Consider the following 23,448-nt stretch of genomic DNA (forward strand, 5'->3'; position numbering starts at 1 on the left):
TTAGTCTCATCAACATCCCTAGAAACAGTATGTTACATACAAACACTCATTGATCCAGTCTTTGGTCTCATCAACATCCCTAGAAACAGTATGTTACATACAAACACTCATTGATCCAGTCTTTAGTCTCATCAACATCCCTAGAAACAGTATGTTACATAATCAACATCCCTAGAAACAGTATGTTACATACAAACACTCATTGATCCAGTCTTTAGTCTCATCAACATCCCTAGAAACAGTATGTTACATACAAACACTCATTGATCCAGTCTTTGGTCTCATCAACATCCCCTAGAAACAGTATGTTACATACAAACACTCATTGATCCAGTCTTTAGTCTCATCAACATCCCTAGAAACAGTATGTTACATACAAACACTCATTGACATCCAGTCTTTGGTCTCATCAACATCCCTAGAAACAGCATGTTACATAATCAACATCCCTAGAAACAGTATGTTACATACAAACACTCATTGATCCAGTCTTTGGTCTCATCAACATCCCTAGAAACAGCATGTTACATAATCAACATCCCTAGAAACAGTATGTTACATACAAACACTCATTGATCCAGTCTTTGGTCTCATCAACATCCCTAGAAACAGTATGTTACATAATCAACATCCCTAGAAACAGTATGTTACATACAAACACTCATTGATCCAGTCTTTAGTCTCATCAACATCCCTAGAAACAGTATGTTACATACAAACACTCATTGATCCAGTCTTTGGTCTCATCAACATCCCTAGAAACAGTATGTTACATACAAACACTCATTGATCCAGTCTTTAGTCTCATCAACATCCCTAGAAACAGTATGTTACATACAAACACTCATTGATCCAGTCTTTGGTCTCATCAACATCCCTAGAAACAGTATGTTACATACAAACACTCATTGATCCAGTCTTTGGTCTCATCAACATCCCTAGAAACAGTATGTTACATACAAACACTCATTGATCCAGTCTTTAGTCTCATCAACATCCCTAGAAACAGTATGTTACATACAAACACTCATTGATCCAGTCTTTGGTCTCATCAACATCCCTAGAAACAGTATGTTACATACAAACACTCATTGATCCAGTCTTTGGTCTCATCAACATCCCTAGAAACAGTATGTTACATACAAACACTCATTGATCCAGTCTTTGGTCTCATCAACATCCCTAGAAACAGTATGTTACATACAAACAATGAAACACACCAATTCTTAAACATCCAACTACCAACATTATGACAGCTTAATCTAAATTATTTATTCATCTTTATTCAAATGCTAAATTGGAAGATAAATAATCTTTTATAACTATATCCAGCAATCTTGTTTCAACAAATTTTATTGTTTTACATGTATATATGAATGTTTTAAGTTTGCTAGTACCTGTGGTATCTCTGTACTTCGTGAGCACTTCCAAGAGTCTCGGCCCTGACAGCTGTGACAGCCTGTAGGTTTTCCCATCTGTTGTTCAGGGTCTGAAATCACAATAAAAAATACTAATTATTTTCCACAACCATTGGTTAGACCAATCCAAGTCATCATGCAATTTTAGTCATGAATTTAAAAGCAAACAAATTTATGTTTAGTTTATCTGAAACTTACAGCAATTTGTTCTCGTATCTTTTCGGCAGCCTCTGTACGCCCCATGGCTGTTAACTTATCAGCGATGGTGTTGAGTTCCTGGAGTCTTGCCTCATTCTGCTTCAGATCCTACAAGTAACAATTCCATTGATAATATACATAAATACTCATTCTAAGACTACTCAAAGACAAGTTCAACAAAATCATAAACTTCTCCAACTGGGTTTAAAATTCTCATTTATAATGATAATATTTCAATCATTGATACGTAAATTAGATATAGAACTATCATACATCAAAACCTATACGAACCTTCTGGTAGTCATCAAACTTCTTCTGCATCTCCTCCACCTGTTCAAGGTCCTCTCCGACTTCATCACCGACCATCATGTTTTCTTTCTCAGTGATCCATGATGCCAGCTCGGCAGCTTCACGCACCAATTGGTAGGCACGACATGATTCCTGGAGTTTCTCACGACGCTGGTTTCCTTGGTCCAACAAATTGGCATATCTAGACGAGAGATTCAACGACAATACTTTACTGACTTGCACATTTAAACTGTTACTATCTAACTAAATGCATAACAAATATTGTCACTTATCCTAAGACGCCTCACAAAACAATCTCATCAAAAACTGAAAAGTAGATCTTGTTCAAGGTAAAATTCACTTGTGTATTTCATGTGATGATTACAAATAGCAATTAGATACATTAACATGTTTTGACTTACTGTGTCTCAATCTGGTTTTGTCTGACAGAAATGGTGAACTCGTCCATCAGGTTGTTACGGCTGGCAGACAGACTGGGGTCAAGTTTCTTTACGTAGGCAGCAGGTACGAATCCCTGTCGGTCATTGACCTCCACCTTCCACCAATCCTGTAGGAACACAGCCAACCATACATTAGGTATACAACACAATGTGGTTGGTTGGTTGAACTTAACGTCCTATTCACAGCTAAAGCTATTTAAATTTAAATATGAACTCTCAATGTGTTGTGTTATGTGAATGTCTTAATGTTTTGGGAGACTCCAATATATTCATATTTTGTCGTTTTTACAGTACGATTTTGCTGAAGCATGTCGCAAAAGACACCAAAAAGCACATCCCACCCAGTTAGACAAACCAGTTGTCCCACTCCTGTTGGTGAATACTAATCTAATATCCTTGCAGCTAAAATTTCACAATAAACTTTCAGAGACAGGAATTCAATAATTACAAGATACCTTTATACACAGTAACTTTACCTTATTAGCACAGTTAAGGAGTGTAAGAACATCTCCTTTCTTCATGGAAACCTCACGTGGGGACTTCTCTGTGTAGTCATACAAAGCCATGACCTTCTCCGTGCCAAGGTCATCCACTACGGGGGCTTCCTGTTGCTGTAAACAATATTGTACAAGTTATTTTCAGAACAATATACTGTCACTAAATATCTACAGGGATTACTTGCGTGATACCTTTATCTCCAGATGACTTTTTTTGTTTTAAGTTCTATCATTAGCCAGGGTCAAGTAAGGATTTGCCTGGTTTAGGAGGCTGAGGAAAGACAGAGCACCTTGAGAATATGGCAACTGTGACCCAGAAAACATGACATGATACTATGTTTAGTTTACTCTTATGCATTGAAACTTAAAAGAATGTAGTGATACTTTAGATGTATCCTGACTGACTCCACTGCGTACCTTGCAGGCCTGAGACTGTTCCTGTAGTCCTTCTACCACAGAACGGTAGGCCTCCAGATCAGCCATAAATGCCTCATGTTTTTTGAGGAGTGCTTCAGCTGTGTCCTCATCTTTGCCGTAGTCAGTGTTGGCAGCCAGAGGTTCCTTCTCCCTCATCCAGGATTCTGCTTCGTTAGCGTCAGCAAAGTACTGCTGGGCTTGGAGCGAGTCCTCTAGATCCTGTTTTCTCTGGAAGGCTTTGTCCTGTAAATATACATATGGTACTTAATAGGGGATACCTCTATAACAACACATGATTTCCAGTCACTTTCTATCTCATCCAGAAATGTATATATAATTACACAGAAAATAATAGTCACTCTTTTACTGTTATTGATTGTGATGTCATGTGTTTGTAAGCAAAATGTCATTTTTTTTAGAAAACAGGGTATTGTCTTGCAACTATGCATTGAATTCACAATTAATACTTATCTGTCAAATACTAAGATGGTATTCCTTCCTACCACAGATATTTACCTTCAGCTGTTGCCATTTGTCTTGCAGACCTTCAATCTTTTGGTTGATTTCCTTGGCAGCGAAATGTCCATCCTTGATCATTTCATTACCATGGTGACAGACATTGTTGATGCGAGGTTCATGACCTCCTAGTTCAGCCTGGAGAGCCTGGTGTTTCTTGAGCAGGTTCTGTACTCCAATCAGATCACGACCTAGAAATAGGGGCAATGGCATTAGTTATACAGGGAATATGACATCAGGTCACAACCTAGAAAATGTCATTAGTTATACATAGTGTATGACATCAGCACAATGCATTTATCATCAGGGATATAGATATTTCTGTGCAATTATCTTGCATATTACAACTTTAACTTTCTTAACAAATTTTCATGGTCTGTTTGAAGGAACATTTCAGATCTTCACCAGGTTTCTTTTTTTTCCAATTCTACATTTTAAAGCATAAAAGTTATAGGCTCTTGATATGATTTTATATTGATTCACATTATTATATATTTGGAAGATAGGATCTCCATGGCCGATTGATTTTGAGGAATTAGAAGTACCTCTGTTTGTAGAGGAGGCAATAGGCTCCTTCTCTCTGATCCAGTCTTCTTCATCTTCAACGTCTCGGAGGAACTGTTGGAGGCGGAGAGCATCCTCCAGCTTCTGTTTACGATCATGCATTGGTTCCTGTACACAGAAAACACAAACATGGTTATCACACAACTACAGTGAACTAAAACAGGAAATTGTCGGGGTGATGTTTTAATGTCCAACTTTGATTGCTTTAATTTATGCAGTACATAGCCTAATATACAACTGCTTAATGTGTCTTGTGGTGCAGTTGTCATGATACTAATTTTTGACATCTCTGCTTTACGAAAATTGCACTAGATTTGTAGGGATGGTGTCATTTACAAAACAGTGATTCATTTTACTTAGTCATATATCTTACATAGTCTTATTTGGTTTTTAAAGGATCTACATATTAACCAACATTTAATCATATATATGACCTATATCAATGATCGTTCTGCCTGTAATTCTATGTAAAACACACCAGCTAGCTATAGGCTTGTAGACTTACCTGAAGAGTTTCGTAGCGCTGTACCACTTGTATTTGCTTGGCTTTGATGTTCTCAGCATCGAAATGTCCGGACTTGACAAACTGATCAGCTTGGATAACGATGCCATCAATACGATCCTGGACAATATATCAATAGCACTGTTATGGAACTTTATACTTAGCTTTCATAAGTTACTTATCATGGATAATGACTGTGGTCAAGTCACTGGTAAACAACGTTCCAACAAAAGTTATAACATTTTCTATTTCTTGTTTTCATTAAGAGTGTCAATTTGATGATGAGGCACTTCAAATCCTTTGATTATATGTAAAGGAGACTGCTAAATTTTTAAACTTCAGTAACTCGAATTTCAGTAATTAAATAACCTAGAATTCAGAGTCAGTTGAAAAAAAAAATTCTTGTATACTGATACATTGTAATTTATAATGATACATTATAATTGAGCTATTTCAGGGGATACCTTCTAATTCATGTATTTGGGATAGAATATTTTTGGGTAGAAAGGAAATTTAGTTACTGGCCACTAACTGGAAAGATGTTTGTGGATCCATGGACATTTTAACAGAATAGTGAAGTAGTTACCTGATGAGCAGCAACGTCAGCTTCCAGCAGGGCATGTTTCTTCTGTAAGTTCTGGACACTGGTCAAATCCTACACAGATAAAACACGAGATGAGAAAAGGATATCACAATATCAGCAGGTCATTGGGTAAGTAGGATATAGATAAGTATACATACATGCATAGTACTGTCATGTTGTTCAAGGACAAATGTGCTACTCTTTCAGATATTAGAAGTATGTACATGAAGTATACACATGCTTGGGAATATTGTAATACTCTTTTTTGACATTACAGAATTGTACAGAATACATGCATGGGAAAATTAAAAGATTTCTTTGTATATTGTATATCACATATAAGTATACATGCTCGGATATATTAAATTCATATATGGATGGCTATAGTTATAAATAAATATACATTAATCCTTAAATAAAACTGGTTGAATGTCATAAATTTAATCAATAGCAGAAAATTTAGTTATCTTAGTTATCAACGATAGACGAGACAGCCCCTTCCAATAGATACATAGCTTCTGGAGGCTCTAGCAGTCTCCCCTATAAGCACGAGAGCAATTTCTTGAGTAACCTGTCCTTAAGCATTTTCTGGAGGTTCCTTTAATGCTATCCTCCGTTACAAGCTCTGGGAGCCACTAGGTAATACAGGTCTCCCCCATTCACACTGCTAGGCCAAACAAGCGCACTTCTAACTTTGTTTTTCATTACATCAGTAAAAAAAAAATTTTCCCCTCTCTCTCTCTCTTAAAATGATTATTAACATTTCATCCTAAAGCATTCATTTTTTTTGTCACAAAACAAATTTAGCACATAGCTAGGTTAGCTCATTTAGCGCTGATGTTACTCAGATTAATATTTATCAATTTTATTTGGTGTTTCATCAATTCATTTTTCATTTTCTTAAATCATTTTTACTATTCAATTGTACTGATATTTGCCACAAAATAACTTGATGTTAATGCTCTTCTTTGGCCTCAAAGAATCTGAAATAGATATTTTAGACAACACACAAAGCTGTGGTGAGAGTAACACACACCTGTATAATGACAAACGTTATCTGTATAGACAGATTATGGATCTCATTTCAACTTATCTAAGCATTACTGATGGTCAAATTATTAGTGGTTTTTGTTTTTACTAAAACACACAGTAAATAAAATCAAACCAGTGAGTAAAAGATTTGGGAAAAAAGTTTTAAGTTGAAATCTGTTCTGTTATATATATATATATTTTTTTTGTGGAAGAACTGAAAATTATGTTCAATATTCAAAGGTGAAATATCCCAACAGATAGAATCCTCCCAAGATTGTTGATAGTCCACCAGAGACTGCCCACAAATGATACAAAAGAATTCACAGACCTGATACCAGGGATGTGTTGTAGCATTATTGGGGATTGGGGGTATGGGGATGGAGTGTACGGACCATAATTCAGGTGGGGTGGGGTTTTGGAGTAGAATTACTTCTAGTTGGGAATGGGTTTAGGGGTGGAGTGTACCTAATTCCTCTCATATTATCGTTTTGAGATTTCATTTACTCTGTACATTTTCAGTTTACCGGATAGATAGTCTATTTTTTGTTTAATACAGTAAGAAACAGGATGAGTTCTCATTAATTATTTCACTTAAAGTCTTGAGTAAGATGTATTAGTAGAGCCGGACACAGCTCAGCACTACAGAAACCCTTCACCAATCTACACTGTCTACCACAGCCACACTGGCTTCTCTAGCAGCTCTAATGAATTATCTCATATACTGGCCATATGTAGCCATGACAACTACAACATGTGTCGCCTATGGTGACATTACTAAGTCTGGTGACAGGTAAGGTACTATATCAAAACTAGTGCAGCTGAAAAACAATAAGGACCGAGATGGAGAAATAGGCAAGCAAAACAATCAAGCAGTTAAAGCTAGTAAACCAAACGTTTGGACTGCACTCACATGTCGGTGGAGCGGCTAAAGGGATAGAAAATCAAATCAACCTGACGAACACTTAACAACATCGTGCTTGGAGGCTTCACTGAAAATTATTCCATCTTTTTGTCTACCTTGAAATACCTTGTATTATGTAACAATTTAACACCTCTCGTTGTGTTTCTTATTGAAAGAATTTTTTTCTTACAGATGATATATACCAACTGAATTTGATGTATTAATGATGAAAATTATTTCTTGAAATTCAACAAAATGTGCAACATCACTTTTAATCTTGTTATTTTTTGCAGATTTAAATGAAGAAATTTTCAAAAGCCAAATTATCTTCTAACAGAAAAACAAAGAAATACAAACAAAGTGAACTTCAAGCGATAATTCAGCCTATGGAGAAAGTTTTCAATCACAAACAATGACATGTACAAAGAGAAAGGCATATTTAATCAGTTACATGCTCTAATAAACAACAACAACTCGTCATAATATAGAAGTCCACCAAATGTAACCCAACTTTTATATCACAGTTGTCACAGTAACATTGCCCCACCCAAAACATATGATCAGTTACCTCCCCTTTACACAATTTTGTGCAGTGTTACATTACATAATGACAAGTTAATTGATAGTAATAAAAATAACAAGATTCAGGATACAAGTTCAAACTTACAACGATGAGGAGAAAAACATGCAGTATTTAACACAATTAAAGAGTCTGATGCGAGAGGCCTTATCTTACCTTGCCAAAATCTTCTGACATAAGCTGTCCCTCGATCTCACAAAGCCATGTCTCGATATCTTCTGTGTTTCTGATAAACTGCTGCTGTTGGCTGGCTTCCTTCAGTTTGTTCCCTGTCAAAATAACACCATAATCTCAGTGTCCTGTTGTCTACATCCCATACATTGACTTAACCTAGTGTAAACTAGAACTGTTGTCCAGGAGGCCAACTTATATCCCATCCCCTCAAAAAAATAAACACTCTATAACAATATCATCAACAAGTTTCATTAAAATTCCTCCAGTAGTTTAGGAGTAGTCATTTAAGCATTTTGTAGTAGAGGGGCATTGCCCTGAACAAGGTGGAGATATCTTGCTCCAATATAGATTATGCACATTTAACACAAACTGTATAAGGATTTCTGCCCCCAAGTTTCGTTAAATGGCCTACATTAGTGTAGGAGAAGTAGTCGGTCGATTATTGTTTCTAGACAAACAGATCCAGGAAACAGATTCCTACTTCCCCCAATCCATAACAGTTCCTTTTACAGTAATTTAAAACCTTACCTTTCCTGTCTGTCTGAGAAAGCAGACTATCCCACAACTTCTGGATCTCATCAATACGCTCCCTGAAACAAAACAAAACAAATTTTGATTCCTTTTTAAAACTTAAAGATTATTGCAAAAAGAGCATATGGAGTGTAAATAAGAGCATAAAATTATTTGTTTTACAGATAAAAATTTTACATAGTTTTTCCTTCATCCTTATGGAACACCTTGTCCGTTTTAAGTCAAATCACCTGATGTTCTCGGAGGCATAGTGTTCCTCCTCGATCAACTGCTCGCCTGTCTGGTGAATCGTCTCGATACGATTCTTGTTGGCATCCAACTCGGCTTCAAAATTCTGGTGTTTTTGTACTTTGGTCTGCAGATTGGTGGGATCCTGAAAAACAACACCAACACATGTTATTGATACTGAACACAACAGGTAAATCAACCAGGAGTATATAAATATATGATAATCTGGATAAATTAAAGTCTCCATATAAAACTAACATCTGTGGGCTGCTAGCTGAGCCATTTGATAGGACATACAGATTACAACTATGCTCCACCTTCCAATTTCATGGCAGGGGCATATTGTTATTTAAAAGATGGTAATGTATCGTAACCTATTTTGAGGGTATAAATCTTTTACTGTTTCTGTATAGGCCATCGATACATACCAGGTAGCTCTCATCAGAGGCGGTTTTCAGTTTCTCATTGATCCAGCCTTTGGTCTCATCGCAATCTCTCTCGAAAGTCTGTAGTTTGTAAGACTCTTCTAGCATCTGTCGGCGGTTGGCTGAGCCTTCGTATAGAGCTGTACGCCTTGTCAGCAGCTAAACAAATAGAATCAAGACAATATCAAACCAACTTCAAAGTAACAGATCTCAAACTTTAACAGCTTCACACATCATTAAGATCTAATTTCAATTTTTTTCTTATTAATCTTAAATTCAAAATACTCAATTTTTCACATACACTTATTATTTGAACAAAATATCACTAATACCAGTAATATTGCCTTTGTTTAGCAAACAATTTAAAATAAATGAAGGTTACAGTTTTGTTTGAACTTATGACACACACCGGAGTGCGAGATTTCCGACTTTTTAAAGTTCCTTACCTGGTCTCGTCTTGCGGCCACATCATCTTGGGCGTAGTGTTCACTCTCAATGAGTTTGGTGGCAAAGTCATCCAACAACTACAACAGATGATATTCATACATACAATATCCAAAACACAAGCTGATGTACTTATGTACTCTAGTCACTCCAAAACACAAGCTGATGTACTTATGTACTCTAGTCACTCCAAAACACAAGCTGATGTACTCTAGTCACTCCAAAACACAAGCTGATGTACTTATGTACTCTAGTCACTCCAAAACACAAGCTGATGTACTTATGTACTCTAGTCACTCCAAAACACAAGCTGATGTACTTATGTACTCTAGTCACTCTAAAACACAAGCTGATGTACTTATGTACTCTAGTCACTCCAAAACACAAGCTGATGTACTTATGTACTCTAGTCACTCCAAAACACAAGCTGATGTACTCTAGTCACTCCAAAACACAAGCTGATGTACTTATGTACTCTAGTCACTCCAAAACACAAGCTGATGTACTTATGTACTCTAGTCACTCCAAAACACAAGCTGATGTACTTATGTATGTACTAAAACTAGTCACTCCAAAACACAAGCTGATGTACTTATGTACTCTAGTCACTCCAAAACACAAGCTGATGTACTTATGTACTCTAGTCACTCCAAAACACAAGCTGATGTACTTATGTACTCTAGTCACTCCAAAACACAAGCTGATGTACTTATGTACTCTAGTCACTCCAAAACACAAGCTGATGTACTTATGTACTCTAGTCACTCCAAAACACAAGCTGATGTACTTATGTACTCTAGTCACTCCAAAACACAAGCTGATGTACTTATGTACTCTAGTCACTCCAAAACACAAGCTGATGTACTTAAGTCATTCTTAAACATAAGCTGGATAAACTGCTATTATAATATAGAATTTGAAACCCATTTAATACTAAAGACATCGTAGCTACAGATGATGGAAAAAAGGTAAGGTCTGTGAACATTTCCAAAATTGCAGCGATTACAACAAAATTATCATCAATGTAATAACTCGGTTTACATTAAAGACTTATCCTGTATACCTACCTTGATTTTCTCCTCCTGAGCAGCCAGGGATTTCTCAAAATCTTCATGTTTCTTGATGAGTGCTTCTACACTGTCTAATGAGTCTCCGAGATCCTCATTGGCCAGGAAAGCCTGAAACAGACCAATCATTGTTATTATAAAAGATGCATTAGGGAGCACTTGTGATAAAAATAACTCTTACAATTTTTTCTGTTCAAAATCTCTCAAAATCATAGAATAGCCATTCTCCAATAATGTATTCAGTAGTTTGTTTGTGAGTAGGTTATCATATTTTACAGAGAAGTATTTTTCTCACACAAACTAACACCTACCCTTATAATCATAGCTCTGTAGTATGTCAGACACTAGATATTTATTGCTGAAGTTAATATATAAAGCAGACTATCGTAAGGTAATCTCACCTCCTGTTTGGTCATCCAGGCATCAGCGTGCTCAGTATCCCTGTAGAAAAGCTGAAGGTCCATACACTGTTCATACAGGATCTTCCTCTCCTCCCACAGGTCATGTAGGCTGGACTTCTCGGACGACAGCACCGAAAGCTGCAACATTCAAATGTCATCATGTTAAAATTATAATTTTGGTTGAAAATCATTTTAGAAACTGAGCAAGGCATATGTTTCAGAAATTATTCAAATTAATTAACATACTACAGTGGTCAATATACATGACTTACTTTGTCTCTGACTTCATCAGCAGCGTAGTGGTCAGCATTGACCAGTCTCTGGCCGGCTTCTGCAGTTGTCTTAAAGCTGTCTTCTCTGGCATCAATCTCACCCTGTCAATATGAAAATTAATCTCCATTAAAACTTAAAACAGCAGTATTCTACATAAAACATTCTGTATGATAACTGTAATACAAGGTCATCTTATTTTTCGCTTTTGAATTATTGTTTAACTACCCACTGAATGTGTTATTTCCTGAACATTACTGTAAAATATTCCATACCTTGTGTTCATGATGGCGATCAACAAGAGCTTCTGCCCCAGCCACATCTTTGGCGAGGTCGTCAGCGGAGATGATTGCTTTCATATCATGCACCCAGGAGATGAGGTCACGAAAATCTGCCAGGAAACGGTGAAGGTAGTACGAGTCATCCAGACGAGCTTTCCTCTCTGAACCCTGTCAACAAAACATGAATAAATTAATCAATAAATTACTTATTCCACTGGCCCATGATTGGTAATAAGCACCCTAGACATGACTGATAATTGAGTTTCAACACTCATTAGGATTGTGTACTACTCATTAATTTGAACTTGTATAACTCAATACCTCGTTTTACTTTTTTTTTTAAAGTATTTTTTTGGATAATACATTCAAACTCGGCTGTTGTTTTTTTTTTTACATCCTATTAAAGTGAACAGTCGGGCAAGAATGGCTAAAGTCGGTAAAGTTGGTAAAAATGGTGTGAATGTATCCAGTATAATTTCTTATGAAATGGAAAAATAAAATCTCTCGTCAAAATCTGTTTTCGTACGAAGAGATTAATTTAAAGTATGGAAATTCTAAAACGTCCTCCCGGCTCACTATGTCCGTGGTTACATTTCCACGTAGCCTCGCTTTCAATGCTTTCAACTTTTCTTTACTTTAATGGTCAGAACTGGGAAACTAAGCAGAACTTGACCGTCGTATTAATATGTGAGAACTTTTGGAAGGCCAATGAACGCATTTAGACTGGTTTTCTTTGCCCGACTATTCACTTTAACAGCCAGGACCATTTTATGATGTATCAAGTTTCGTTGATGGAGTAAAGTCAGGGTACCCGACCCAAGTCAGTACCAGACAAATGACCCAAATGGGTGAGATAAAGGGCTAGTGGTAACCCGGGTAGAGATGTATGGTTACCTTGTTCTTGAGCCTTTCCCAGTTGTCCACTATCTCTGTCTGTTTGTTACTGATTTGTCCGGCCTGATCTTTGTGGATATCCATCAGTCGCTCAGACTCATTTCCAAGTGTTGTTACCTGTAACATTCAACTCTATTTATAATCTCACTTACAAAAGATTCCACAACAAAATATGACAACAGTGATAGGCTAACAACTGAAATACTTAAAAAAGATTCCAAAATAAAATGTGACATAACAGTGACATGATATTAACAAAATAATTATGTTTATAACTAACCTTCTCTTCAAGAGCGGCCAAGTCTCGCTCCACACCCTCATGTTTACGCTGTAGAGCCTGTACGCTAGCCAAGTCTCGGCCATAGTCATCTGACGACAGAATGACATCCTTCTCCATGATCCAGGCGATAGTCTCATCCGCGTCTCTGTAAGTAACGTCAGTAATTAAGGTTTACATACTTCACTAAGTGACAGATAATTCATTGTTACAAAGATTCAGTGAAATTGTGACAATGCTAAGAAGCTAAGAAAGCCTAAGCCTATACCTGTTAAATCGCTGTATTTCATGAGCTCCAAACAATCTCTCCTGTCTCAGTAATGACATCTGCTTCAGTCTCTGCCACGCTTCATTGATTTCCTGTCAATCAGAACATGACATTGTTCTTACATAAATCTCTCAGTTTGTTGATAAATGCATCACAAGTGTAAATAAGGGCATAATATTAAATCTATATTATGCACCTTCATATAGAACCCTATTCTGTGGAAATATGTGGAATGAACCTTTGTTTTTATTTCAGAAGTTTTTTAATTATTAGTTTTGACTAATGACTGACGATTTATAAGTTTTAGAATCAACAAATTTGATTTAATGTTACATCTGTCTGTAAGATTGATTAATTTATCTGTTAATCAGTGCTGTATAGATGCTGACCTCCTGGCGGGCTCTGATGGTAGTCTCCTCGGGGTGTTCGTCGGTGATGAGATGTTCAGCCAAGGTGTTCACTTCTGTCACTTTATCTTCATGGTTTTGTAAATCCTGATGACACAAAATCAAAATTCCTTCAGCACTTACAACACATTACAACTCTTGTTTCCATCAGATTCTCACTTCATGAAATCCATTTGTATTTATTTATAAATTAATTTTTTTGCTTTTATATTTCAGTAATAAGTTTCAAAAACAAAGATTTCATTGATACCAATAAATGCTTATCTTTTAACTAAACTATTTAATAGATACCTTTTGAAATTCATCAAATTTCTTCTGTAAAACCTCGACATGTTCGAGATCCTGTCCAAATTCCTCCGACGACACGAAAGCCTCCTTGTCGTTGATCCAGAACATGACTTCGTTACATTCCCTCATAAACTGGACGAGTCGCAGTGCCTGTTTCAGCTTCAGACCTTTCTCTGACAGTTTGGACATCAGCAGGTCCCAGAGTCTGTGTAGTTCATCCAAACGTGCCTACAATTATCAGGACAAAGTCAGCAACACATGACACTTGTTTGTAACATAATATATGGATAGAGAAAACATCCAACAAAGAAAACATCCAAAATTTACATGTACATGGATCCAACAAAGAAAACATCCAAAATTTACATGGATACAAAGAAAACATCCAAGGATCACATGGATACAGAGATAACATCTACCAAAATTTATGGTTTTAAAATATAAAAGGTAATTACAATTACATGAATTTTAGGAAGTTAAAATTGATGTTTTAGTAAAGAATGTAGTAGTTTAAGGGTATCTCCAGATTTGATGATATCCCAGTATGTATACACCATTGATGTACAATATGACTTGTTTTGATCTTTGGGACCTACCTTGATGATATCAGAGGCAAAATGTTCCTGTTCAATCATTTCTGTACCAGTGTTGTCCAGTACTACAATGGCATTGGCGTGGGCGACAACTTCAGCTTCAAACGCCTGGTGTTTCTGAATCTTAGCCTGTCAAGTCAAAGTTACAGATATTTCAATTCAAGGTAAAACTTTTAATATTTGGTTAGGTACACAAAAAGTGAAAATCAAAGTGAAAATTGATAAAATCCTCAATCTGATTAAAATCAGATTGTAAAATCCTTAAACCTGTTCTAAACTTATATTGTAATTGTACTTTGATGAAAATTTTTCATTGTCCATTTATTTATCCATAACTTTAGTTTATAATAATAGATATTTATAGAGCCCTAGAAACAGTTGAAATGTAAACATATTTTGCCTCACATTATAAAGTCCTGTTAAATCACATTACCTGCAAGTTAGTGGGATCTTTGTAGCTCTCGTCTGAGGCTGTCTGTAGTTTTTCCAAGATCCAGCTTTCCAGTTCATCAGCGTCACGTTTGAAATATTGGTAGCGACGGGAATCCTCCAGCTTCTTCCTCCTATCCTGGCATGCATCTTTAAAGTTGGTGTATCGAGATAAAACCTCCTCTCTCCGTGACTGGATATCCTCCGCGGTTTCCAGAATCCGGATCTCACGAGGCTGAACCTCCGTCGTCGTCATCTTGTCTTCGCTCTGAAAGCATAAAATGTCATAGGTCAGGTCTTCATTAAGATAAAATGATACATTTGATACAATGTGAACTACAACAACATTATATGAATTAACCGATGCATTGTGTACACCATTCTGGGTGTAGATGTATATTTTGTGCTTGTACAAAACATTACCTACATGTGCAACTTGACTTTATGCACAGACTTTTACCTGACAATGTATATACATGATTATAAGTCTAGAATTGTGACATCATTACAGTATGCATGCACAGTATCTTGATCTCAACCTAAGGTTCTATTTTTATGCCAAGTCTATACATCTATATAATTTTACATAAAACTAGTTTATTTAAGGCCAGACCTCAATTGATATCAGTCTTCATTCAAGTTTAACATATTCTGTAATATAATTATTTTGTTCTTCTGTTCATGTCCTAGTACAAAGATACTGTACTTATGATAACAGCAAGTTAGAAAATTTGGATAAGTTCCAATTAAAGAATGAGTCCAAGACCTGTCTAGCCATGCCCTAAAATCAGTGGCTATTTTGCCAGGTTTATAGAAAGTTCTCTATGCCAAGCCTTGATCTATTCCTGAGCCGTGTTATATCATGGTTTATTCCAGATGATTCACCCTAGAATATTATGTCCCAATATTGTCTGCATTTCTACATTGAATAAATCAATAGTTCTACAGTCAGATAGTCTGATCATTTACATCTCACACACACTACACACCATCCTCACATTCGTACACAGTAACACATAAATACACATCAAACAACAATAGTTCTACAGTCAGATAGTCTGATCATTTACATCTCACACACACTACACACCATCCTCACATTCGTACACAGTAACATTAAATACACATCAAACAACAATAGTTCTACAGTCAGATAGTCTGATCATTTACATCTATCTCACACACTATTCGTACACAGTACATTAAAACACATCAACACCTCACATTCGTACACACTACACACCATCCTCACATTCGTACACAGTAACATAAATACACATCAAACAACAATAGTTCTACAGTCAGATAGTCTGATCATTTACATCTCACACACACTACACACCATCCTCACATTCGTACACAGTAACATTAAATACACATCAAACAACAATAGTTCTACAGTCAGATAGTCTGATCATTTACATCTCACACACACTACACACCATCCTCACATTCGTACACAGTAACACATAATACACATCAAACAACAATAGTTCTACAGTCAGATAGTCTGATCATTTACATCTCACACACACTACACACCATCCTCACATTCGCTCTCACAGTAACATTAAATACACATCAAACAACGATAGTTCTACAGTCAGATAGTCTGATCATTTACACACTACTCATCATCCTCACATTCATCCACAGTAACACATAATACACATCAATCAACCATAGTTCTAGTCTGATCATTTACATCTCACACACACTACACTACACATTCATACACAATGACTGTCTGGGGTCATTTTGGTTGAGAAAATGGATGGGTCATTTTCTATATATATATTTTGACAATTATCGAAGTCACATTTACAAAGAAATGTAAAGAAATTTCCTGAATCAAAGGGGTCGTTAACGGTTTTAGAAATGTAGGGGCCAATGGAGGCAAGGGCCTCCTACAAAATAATCTAAAAGGGTACATTAGCGGGGTATTATGATGTAGTTTTGTAAGATGGGTAAACACTCTGATCCAATATATCACTACTAGGAGTTAACAGGCATTAAATATATATATATACATGTGATAATCAATAAATAGTGAGTCTAACTGGAATATAATAACATATCAATATTCTATGTTTAAAATTAGCGAACTCTCTGGATCTCTACACATGGGTGTGGCCAAATGAAACTACGGTATGTACAATAACAGTAATATGTGATAATATGATCATGAGATGAAAACCCTCAAATATAGGGTCATTACAGCAGGAAACGATATATAGACACTGAAAGAATGCAAAGTAATTAATCTTGTTCATCACTCACAAAAACAACTCCACACCCAAATACTTACAGAATCTTCCATTCCAGCACAGTACATACTAATCCACAGACAGACTACAGTAATCTAACACACACACATATACACTGGCTCAGCAGGCTGTGTGTCCCACAGGGACCAGCACAGTCAGATCCTCACGGCAGGACAGTCAATGTCATCCTAGCCCTAGTCCTGATGACAATGACCATCAGCAGCTGTAGTGGTGAACATTATAGATATATCATATAACACCATTTGTCCTAGCCGTGATTGTTTTGCATTATAATAAATTGTCTTTTATTTTATGCAGCGATTGACTTTTAAATAAGCCTGAACATTTTCATCTGTATTCAACAATGGTCCCATATAGGATTATATGTGACTACTAAAATACCTGTTTACCATTAATTTTTGATAGGTTAGCTATAGGGTATACGTATATATATATACACACTGACAATTTATTACTTACAGTTTAGGACTGGAACTTCTACACTTATATACATATCCATGAGAGATCATAAATAACAGAAACTTATTTCTAATTTGTAATTTGGCATAGAAATATTTCTGTGAGAGCTTTATGCATGCAAGTTTCCAGGTCTGTTAGGATGCAGTGTTGAACTTTAATTTCTAATGAATATTCATCATAACACTTCTAAATGTTTTCATGCGTACCTCGATTAGCTGTTCTGTGAGCATTGTTAGCTCGGGCTAATCTTCGATTGAGCATTAACAGATAGAGAACCAGACAGAACAGTCCGTAGTACACAAAGTAGGCCACCAACAAAACAAAAATAGCAATTACAAATAGGTCTGGGTGTTGGTCTAAGAAGGGACACCTATACATCTGGCAAACCCTGGCAGCTCTTCAACACCATTTTTCCTCCCCTATGTATAATTTAGACTGTTCTAAAACATCCATTGAACATCTGTTGTGCAGGACAGTCTATTATGATAATTGAGGGGTAAAACCATCCATCTGTGCAAAAACATCTCATTCCCAGAAATAAATGGACTGATCCAAGCACTATAACTACATTAATGACTAAGATAGTCCATTGCAGTTCACAAGGGATGTGATGGTATGTCCCAGTAATAACACAGCAGCTGAATCAACAGGGAGTAGCTGCATCATCTTCCTCCCATCCATAATGGCATCCTTATCAGCCAGCTATCTGCTGTAGCATTCCACACATACCAGCTCAGCCTACAGCCAGCTCAGCCACATCTGGTTCTACTGCCTGACTCAGTTCAACATGGAGCTCTGTACAATATACCAGCCCTACTGCTGTAGACAATATTTTCCATCAATATTGTAACACATCCAATATCTGCCAGACAGTCTCAAACCAATTCATAGGACAAGCTCAAAATAAGCATTAAAGAAGATTTTCAGCTGATGTTTTTTTTATTGATTGAATTGCCAGCGTCAGTAGAAGATAAAGGTGTTCCTAGCTAGGCCTAGGGTTCTTGTTGTTATAGCAACTGCTGCAGCAATTTGATTATTGATCAGGTGCAGCAGACAGTTAAAACAGGATCCAAGGTAATAACTCACTACCGTAATGTTACTACTAAACCAGGGCCTGTATAGGTAATATAACTACCGTAATGTTACTACTAAACCAGGGTCTGTATAGGTAATATAACTACCGTAATGTTACTACTAAACCAGGGTCTGTACAGGTAATATAACTACCGTAGTGTTACCACTAAACCAGGGTCTGTATAGGTAATATAACTACCGTAATGTTACTACTAAACCAGGGTCTGTATAGGTAATATAACTACCGTAATGTTACTACTAAACCAGGGTCTGTATAGGTAATATAACTACCGTAATGTTACTACTAAACCAGGGTCTGTATAGGTAATATAACTACCGTAATGTTACTACTAAACCAGGGTCTGTATAGGTAATATAACTACCGTAATGTTACTACTAAACCAGGGTCTGTAAGGAATATAATACTTAACTACCGTATGTTACTACTAAAAACCAGGGTCTGTATAGGTAATATAACTACCGTAATGTTACTACTAAACCAGGGTCTGTATAGTAATATAACTACCGTAATGTTACTACTAAACCAGGGTCTGTATAGGTAATATAACTACCGTAATGTTACTACTAAACCAGGGTCTGTATAGGTAATATAACTACCGGTAATGTTACTACTAAACCAGGGTCTGTATAGGTAATATAACTACCGTAATGTTACTACTAAACCAGGGTCTGTATAGGTAATAATAACTACCGTAATGTTACTACTAAACCAGGGTCTGTATAGGTAATATAACTACCGTAATGTTACTACTAAACCAGGGTCTGTATAGGTAATATAACTACCGTAATGTTACTACTAAACCAGGGTCTTGTATAGGTAATATAACTACCGTAATGTTACTACTAAACCAGGGTCTGTATAGGTAATATAACTACCGTAATGTTACTACTAAACCAGGGCCTGTATAGGTAATATAACTACCGTAATGTTACTACTAAACCAGGGTCTGTATAGGTAATATAACTACCGTAATGTTACTAAAAAACCAGGGTCTGTATAGGTAATATAACTACCGTAATGTTACTACTAAACCAGGGCTGTATATAGTAATATAACTACCGTAATGTTACTACTAAACCAGGGTCTGTATAGGTAATATAACTACCGTAATGTTACTACTAAACCAGGGTCTGTATAGGTAATATAACTACCGTAATGTTACTACTAAACCAGGGTCTGTATAGGTAATATAACTACCGTAATGTTACTACTAAACCAGGGTCTGTATAGGTAATATAACTACCGTAATGTTACTACTAAACCAGGGCCTGTATAGGTAATATAACTACCGTAATGTTACTACTAAACCAGGGTCTGTATAGGTAATATAACTACCGTAATGTTACTACTAAACCAGGGTCTGTATAGGTAATATAACTACCGTAATGTTACTACTAAACCAGGGTCTGTATAGGTAATATAACTACCGTAATGTTACTACTAAACCAGGGTCTGTATATAGGTAATATAACTACCGTAATGTTACTACTAAACCAGGGTCTGTATAGGTAATATAACTACCGTAATGTTACTACTAAACCAGGGTCTGTATATAGGTAATATAACTACCGTAATGTTACTACTAAACCAGGGCCTGTATAGGTAATATAACTACCGTAATGTTACTACTAAACCAGGGTCTGTATAGGTAATATAACTACCGTAATGTTACTACTAAACCAGGGTCTGTATAGGTAATATAACTACCGTAATGTTACTACTAAACCAGGGTCTGTATAGGTAATATAACTACCGTAATGTTACTACTAAACCAGGGTCTGTATATAGGTAATATAACTACCGTAATGTTACTACTAAACCAGGGTCTGTATAGGTAATATAACTACCGTAATGTTACTACTAAACCAGGGTCTGTATAGGTAATATAACTACCGTAATGTTACTACTAAACCAGGGTCTGTATAGGTAATATAACTACCGTAATGTTACTTACTACTAAACCAGGGTCTGTATAGGTAATATAACTACCGTAATGTTACTACTAAACCAGGGTCTGTATATAGGTAATATAACTACCGTAATGTTACTACTAAACCAGGGCCTGTATAGGTAATATAACTACCGTAATGTTACTACTAAACCAGGGTCTGTATAGGTAATATAACTACCGTAATGTTACTACTAAACCAGGGTCTGTATAGGTAATATAACTACCGTAATGTTACTACTAAACCAGGGTCTGTATAGGTAATATAACTACCGTAATGTTACTACTAAACCAGGGTCTGTATATAGGTAATATAACTACCGTAATGTTACTACTAAACCAGGGTCTGTACAGGTAATAAATCACTACCATAATGTTACTACTAAACCAGGGCCTGTATAGGTAATATAACTACCGTAATGTTACTACTAAACCAGGGTCGTATAGGTATATAACTACCGTAATGTACTAAACAGGTCTGTATAGGTAATATAACTACCCGTAATGTTACTACTAAACACAGGGTCTGTATAGGTAATAATAATGTACACCGTAATGTTACTACTAAAACCAGGGTCTGTATAGGTAATATATAACTACCGTAATGTTACTACTAAACCAGGGTCTGTATAGGTAATAATATAACTACCGTAATGTTACTACTAAACCAGGGTCTGTATAGGTAATATAACTACCGTAATGTTACTACTAAACCAGGGTCTGTATAGGTAATATAACTACCGTAATGTTACTAAAACCAGGGTCTGTATAGGTAATAACTACCGTAATGTACTAAACAGGTCTGTAGTATTACTACCGTAATGTTACTACTAAACCAGGGTCTGTATAGGTAATATAACTACCGTAATGTTACTACTAAAACCAGGGTCTGTATAGGTAATAATATAACTACCGTAATGTTACTACTAAACCAGGGTCTGTATAGGTAATATACTACCGTAATGTTACTACTAAACCAGGGTCTGTATAGGTAATATAACTACCGTAATGTTACTACTAAACCAGGGTCTGTATGTAATATAATACGATGTTACTACTAAACCAGGTCTGTATAGTAATATAACTACCGTAATGTTACTACTAAACAGGGTCTGTATAGGATATACTAATATATAGGTAATATAACTACGTAATGTTACTACTAAACCAGGGTCTGTATATAGGTAATATAACTACCGTAATGTTACTACTAATCAGGGTCTGTATATAGGTAATATAACTACCGTAATGTTACTACTAAACCAGGGCCTGTATATAGGTAATATAACTACCGTAATGTTACTACTAAACCAGGGTCTGTATAGGTAATATAACTACCGTAATGTTACTACTAAACCAGGGTCTGTATAGGTAATATAACTACCGTAATGTTACTACTAAACCAGGGTCTGTATAGATAATGTTACTACAGTAATGTTACTACTAAACCAGGGTCTGTATAGGCTATATAACTACCCTAATGTTACTACTAAACCAACTACTGTAATGTTACTACTAAACCAGGGTCTGTATAGGTAATATAACTACCATTATGTTACTACTAAAATGGGGTATGTGTAAGTTATATTATTTGGTTTTATTAGTAGTTTAATGTCCTAATAACAGTCAGGGTCATTTAAGCGCATCCAAGGTGTTCAAGTGGAGGAAAGCTGAAGTATGCTGAGAAAAACTACCGACCAGCGGTCAGTACCTGGCAACTGCCCCTAATGGGATTCTAACTTGCAACCAAGAGGTGGAGGGCTTGTGGTAATATGTTGGGTCATCTTAACCACCTGGCCATCGCAGCCCCAGCTTATCTAAATTAGCGGGGTTGCATTAATTAAATATACCATATTTGACCCAATAAGCGCCCATGTCCCTATAAGTGCCCCCTACCCTTTTTGAGGCCTCATTTCAATTGCCTGAGCATAAGACCCAAACTATCCAAACTGTATAGGTTTGCAATAATTTTGTCTGATCAAGCACCTTTTCATTTTTTTTTAAATCTTTAAATGCCCTGTGCGCTTTTTGGGATGAATATGGTATAGCAATATTAATACAGTATTGAAGTATAATAATCTTTACAGAAATGATTCTTACAGCTACTGTGGCATGCTGGGAGGGGGGGGGGGGAGTTTCGTCAGATGTCCCAGTAGTGTGAATTGTGATTTAGATTAAATTGGTTTATGTCTCAGTCTTATATAGAACTGGTATGCAATAGTTTGTCCACATAAATTACAATACCACTATTATAACTACCCTATATATTATATTTTAATACCAGTTGATAATTATAAATCAACGAACATTACAATATCAAAAAATGCTATTCATTTCAGCTCTAAAATATATTGCAATTTACTTTCGAAAGTGACATTAATATATTGACAAATTGGGGAATATTGAAAGCTACTCGGCCAACGAACCGTGAAACCTGTAGCTTTTGTTGTATGTTTTGCCTTAGGATATACATGTGTAGTAGGCGTATGACAGCAGGTAAATTAATACATAACACCGATGATTACTGATCAAAGGAACATATAAAACTAGGACATGTCTATAGTTTACACTCTCCCATAATTTTCAATTCAATTAATCTTCATGTAATCTGAGATTGTGGTATTTGCCAGACTTCAATTACAAACTCAAAAGCTGTCAGACCAAAGACTTGTGATCAGCAAAATAGGGAATTACTCAACTCTCAGAATAATTTGATGAAACAT

At 36.1% G+C, this 23,448-nt stretch overlaps 1 protein-coding gene across 1 annotated transcript in view; it reads right to left on the reverse strand.

Moving 5' to 3' along the window:
* The window catches only part of LOC138321912 (spectrin alpha chain-like), a 35,155-nt gene extending 17,762 nt beyond the window's left edge, over positions 1-17,393 (reverse strand). Inside the window, 28 exon segments of the mRNA XM_069265944.1 lie at positions 1,398-1,489; positions 1,617-1,724; positions 1,908-2,106; positions 2,327-2,472; positions 2,842-2,976; positions 3,280-3,522; positions 3,796-3,986; positions 4,341-4,467; positions 4,865-4,981; positions 5,448-5,516; positions 7,387-7,401; positions 8,114-8,226; positions 8,660-8,721; positions 8,893-9,035; positions 9,319-9,474; positions 9,762-9,839; positions 10,827-10,937; positions 11,228-11,365; positions 11,500-11,601; positions 11,773-11,946; positions 12,673-12,789; positions 12,953-13,097; positions 13,218-13,309; positions 13,607-13,711; positions 13,916-14,140; positions 14,509-14,634; positions 14,939-15,202; positions 17,243-17,393. Of these exon segments, the coding sequence (XP_069122045.1) occupies positions 1,398-1,489; positions 1,617-1,724; positions 1,908-2,106; positions 2,327-2,472; positions 2,842-2,976; positions 3,280-3,522; positions 3,796-3,986; positions 4,341-4,467; positions 4,865-4,981; positions 5,448-5,516; positions 7,387-7,401; positions 8,114-8,226; positions 8,660-8,721; positions 8,893-9,035; positions 9,319-9,474; positions 9,762-9,839; positions 10,827-10,937; positions 11,228-11,365; positions 11,500-11,601; positions 11,773-11,946; positions 12,673-12,789; positions 12,953-13,097; positions 13,218-13,309; positions 13,607-13,711; positions 13,916-14,140; positions 14,509-14,634; positions 14,939-15,202; positions 17,243-17,269 (3,620 nt within the window). The 5' untranslated portion in view covers positions 17,270-17,393.
* Between the last annotated feature and the right edge of the window lie 6,055 nt (positions 17,394-23,448).

This window comes from Argopecten irradians, chromosome 4 (assembly GCF_041381155.1).
Source record: "Argopecten irradians isolate NY chromosome 4, Ai_NY, whole genome shotgun sequence".
Lineage (NCBI taxonomy): Eukaryota > Metazoa > Mollusca > Bivalvia > Pectinida > Pectinidae > Argopecten > Argopecten irradians.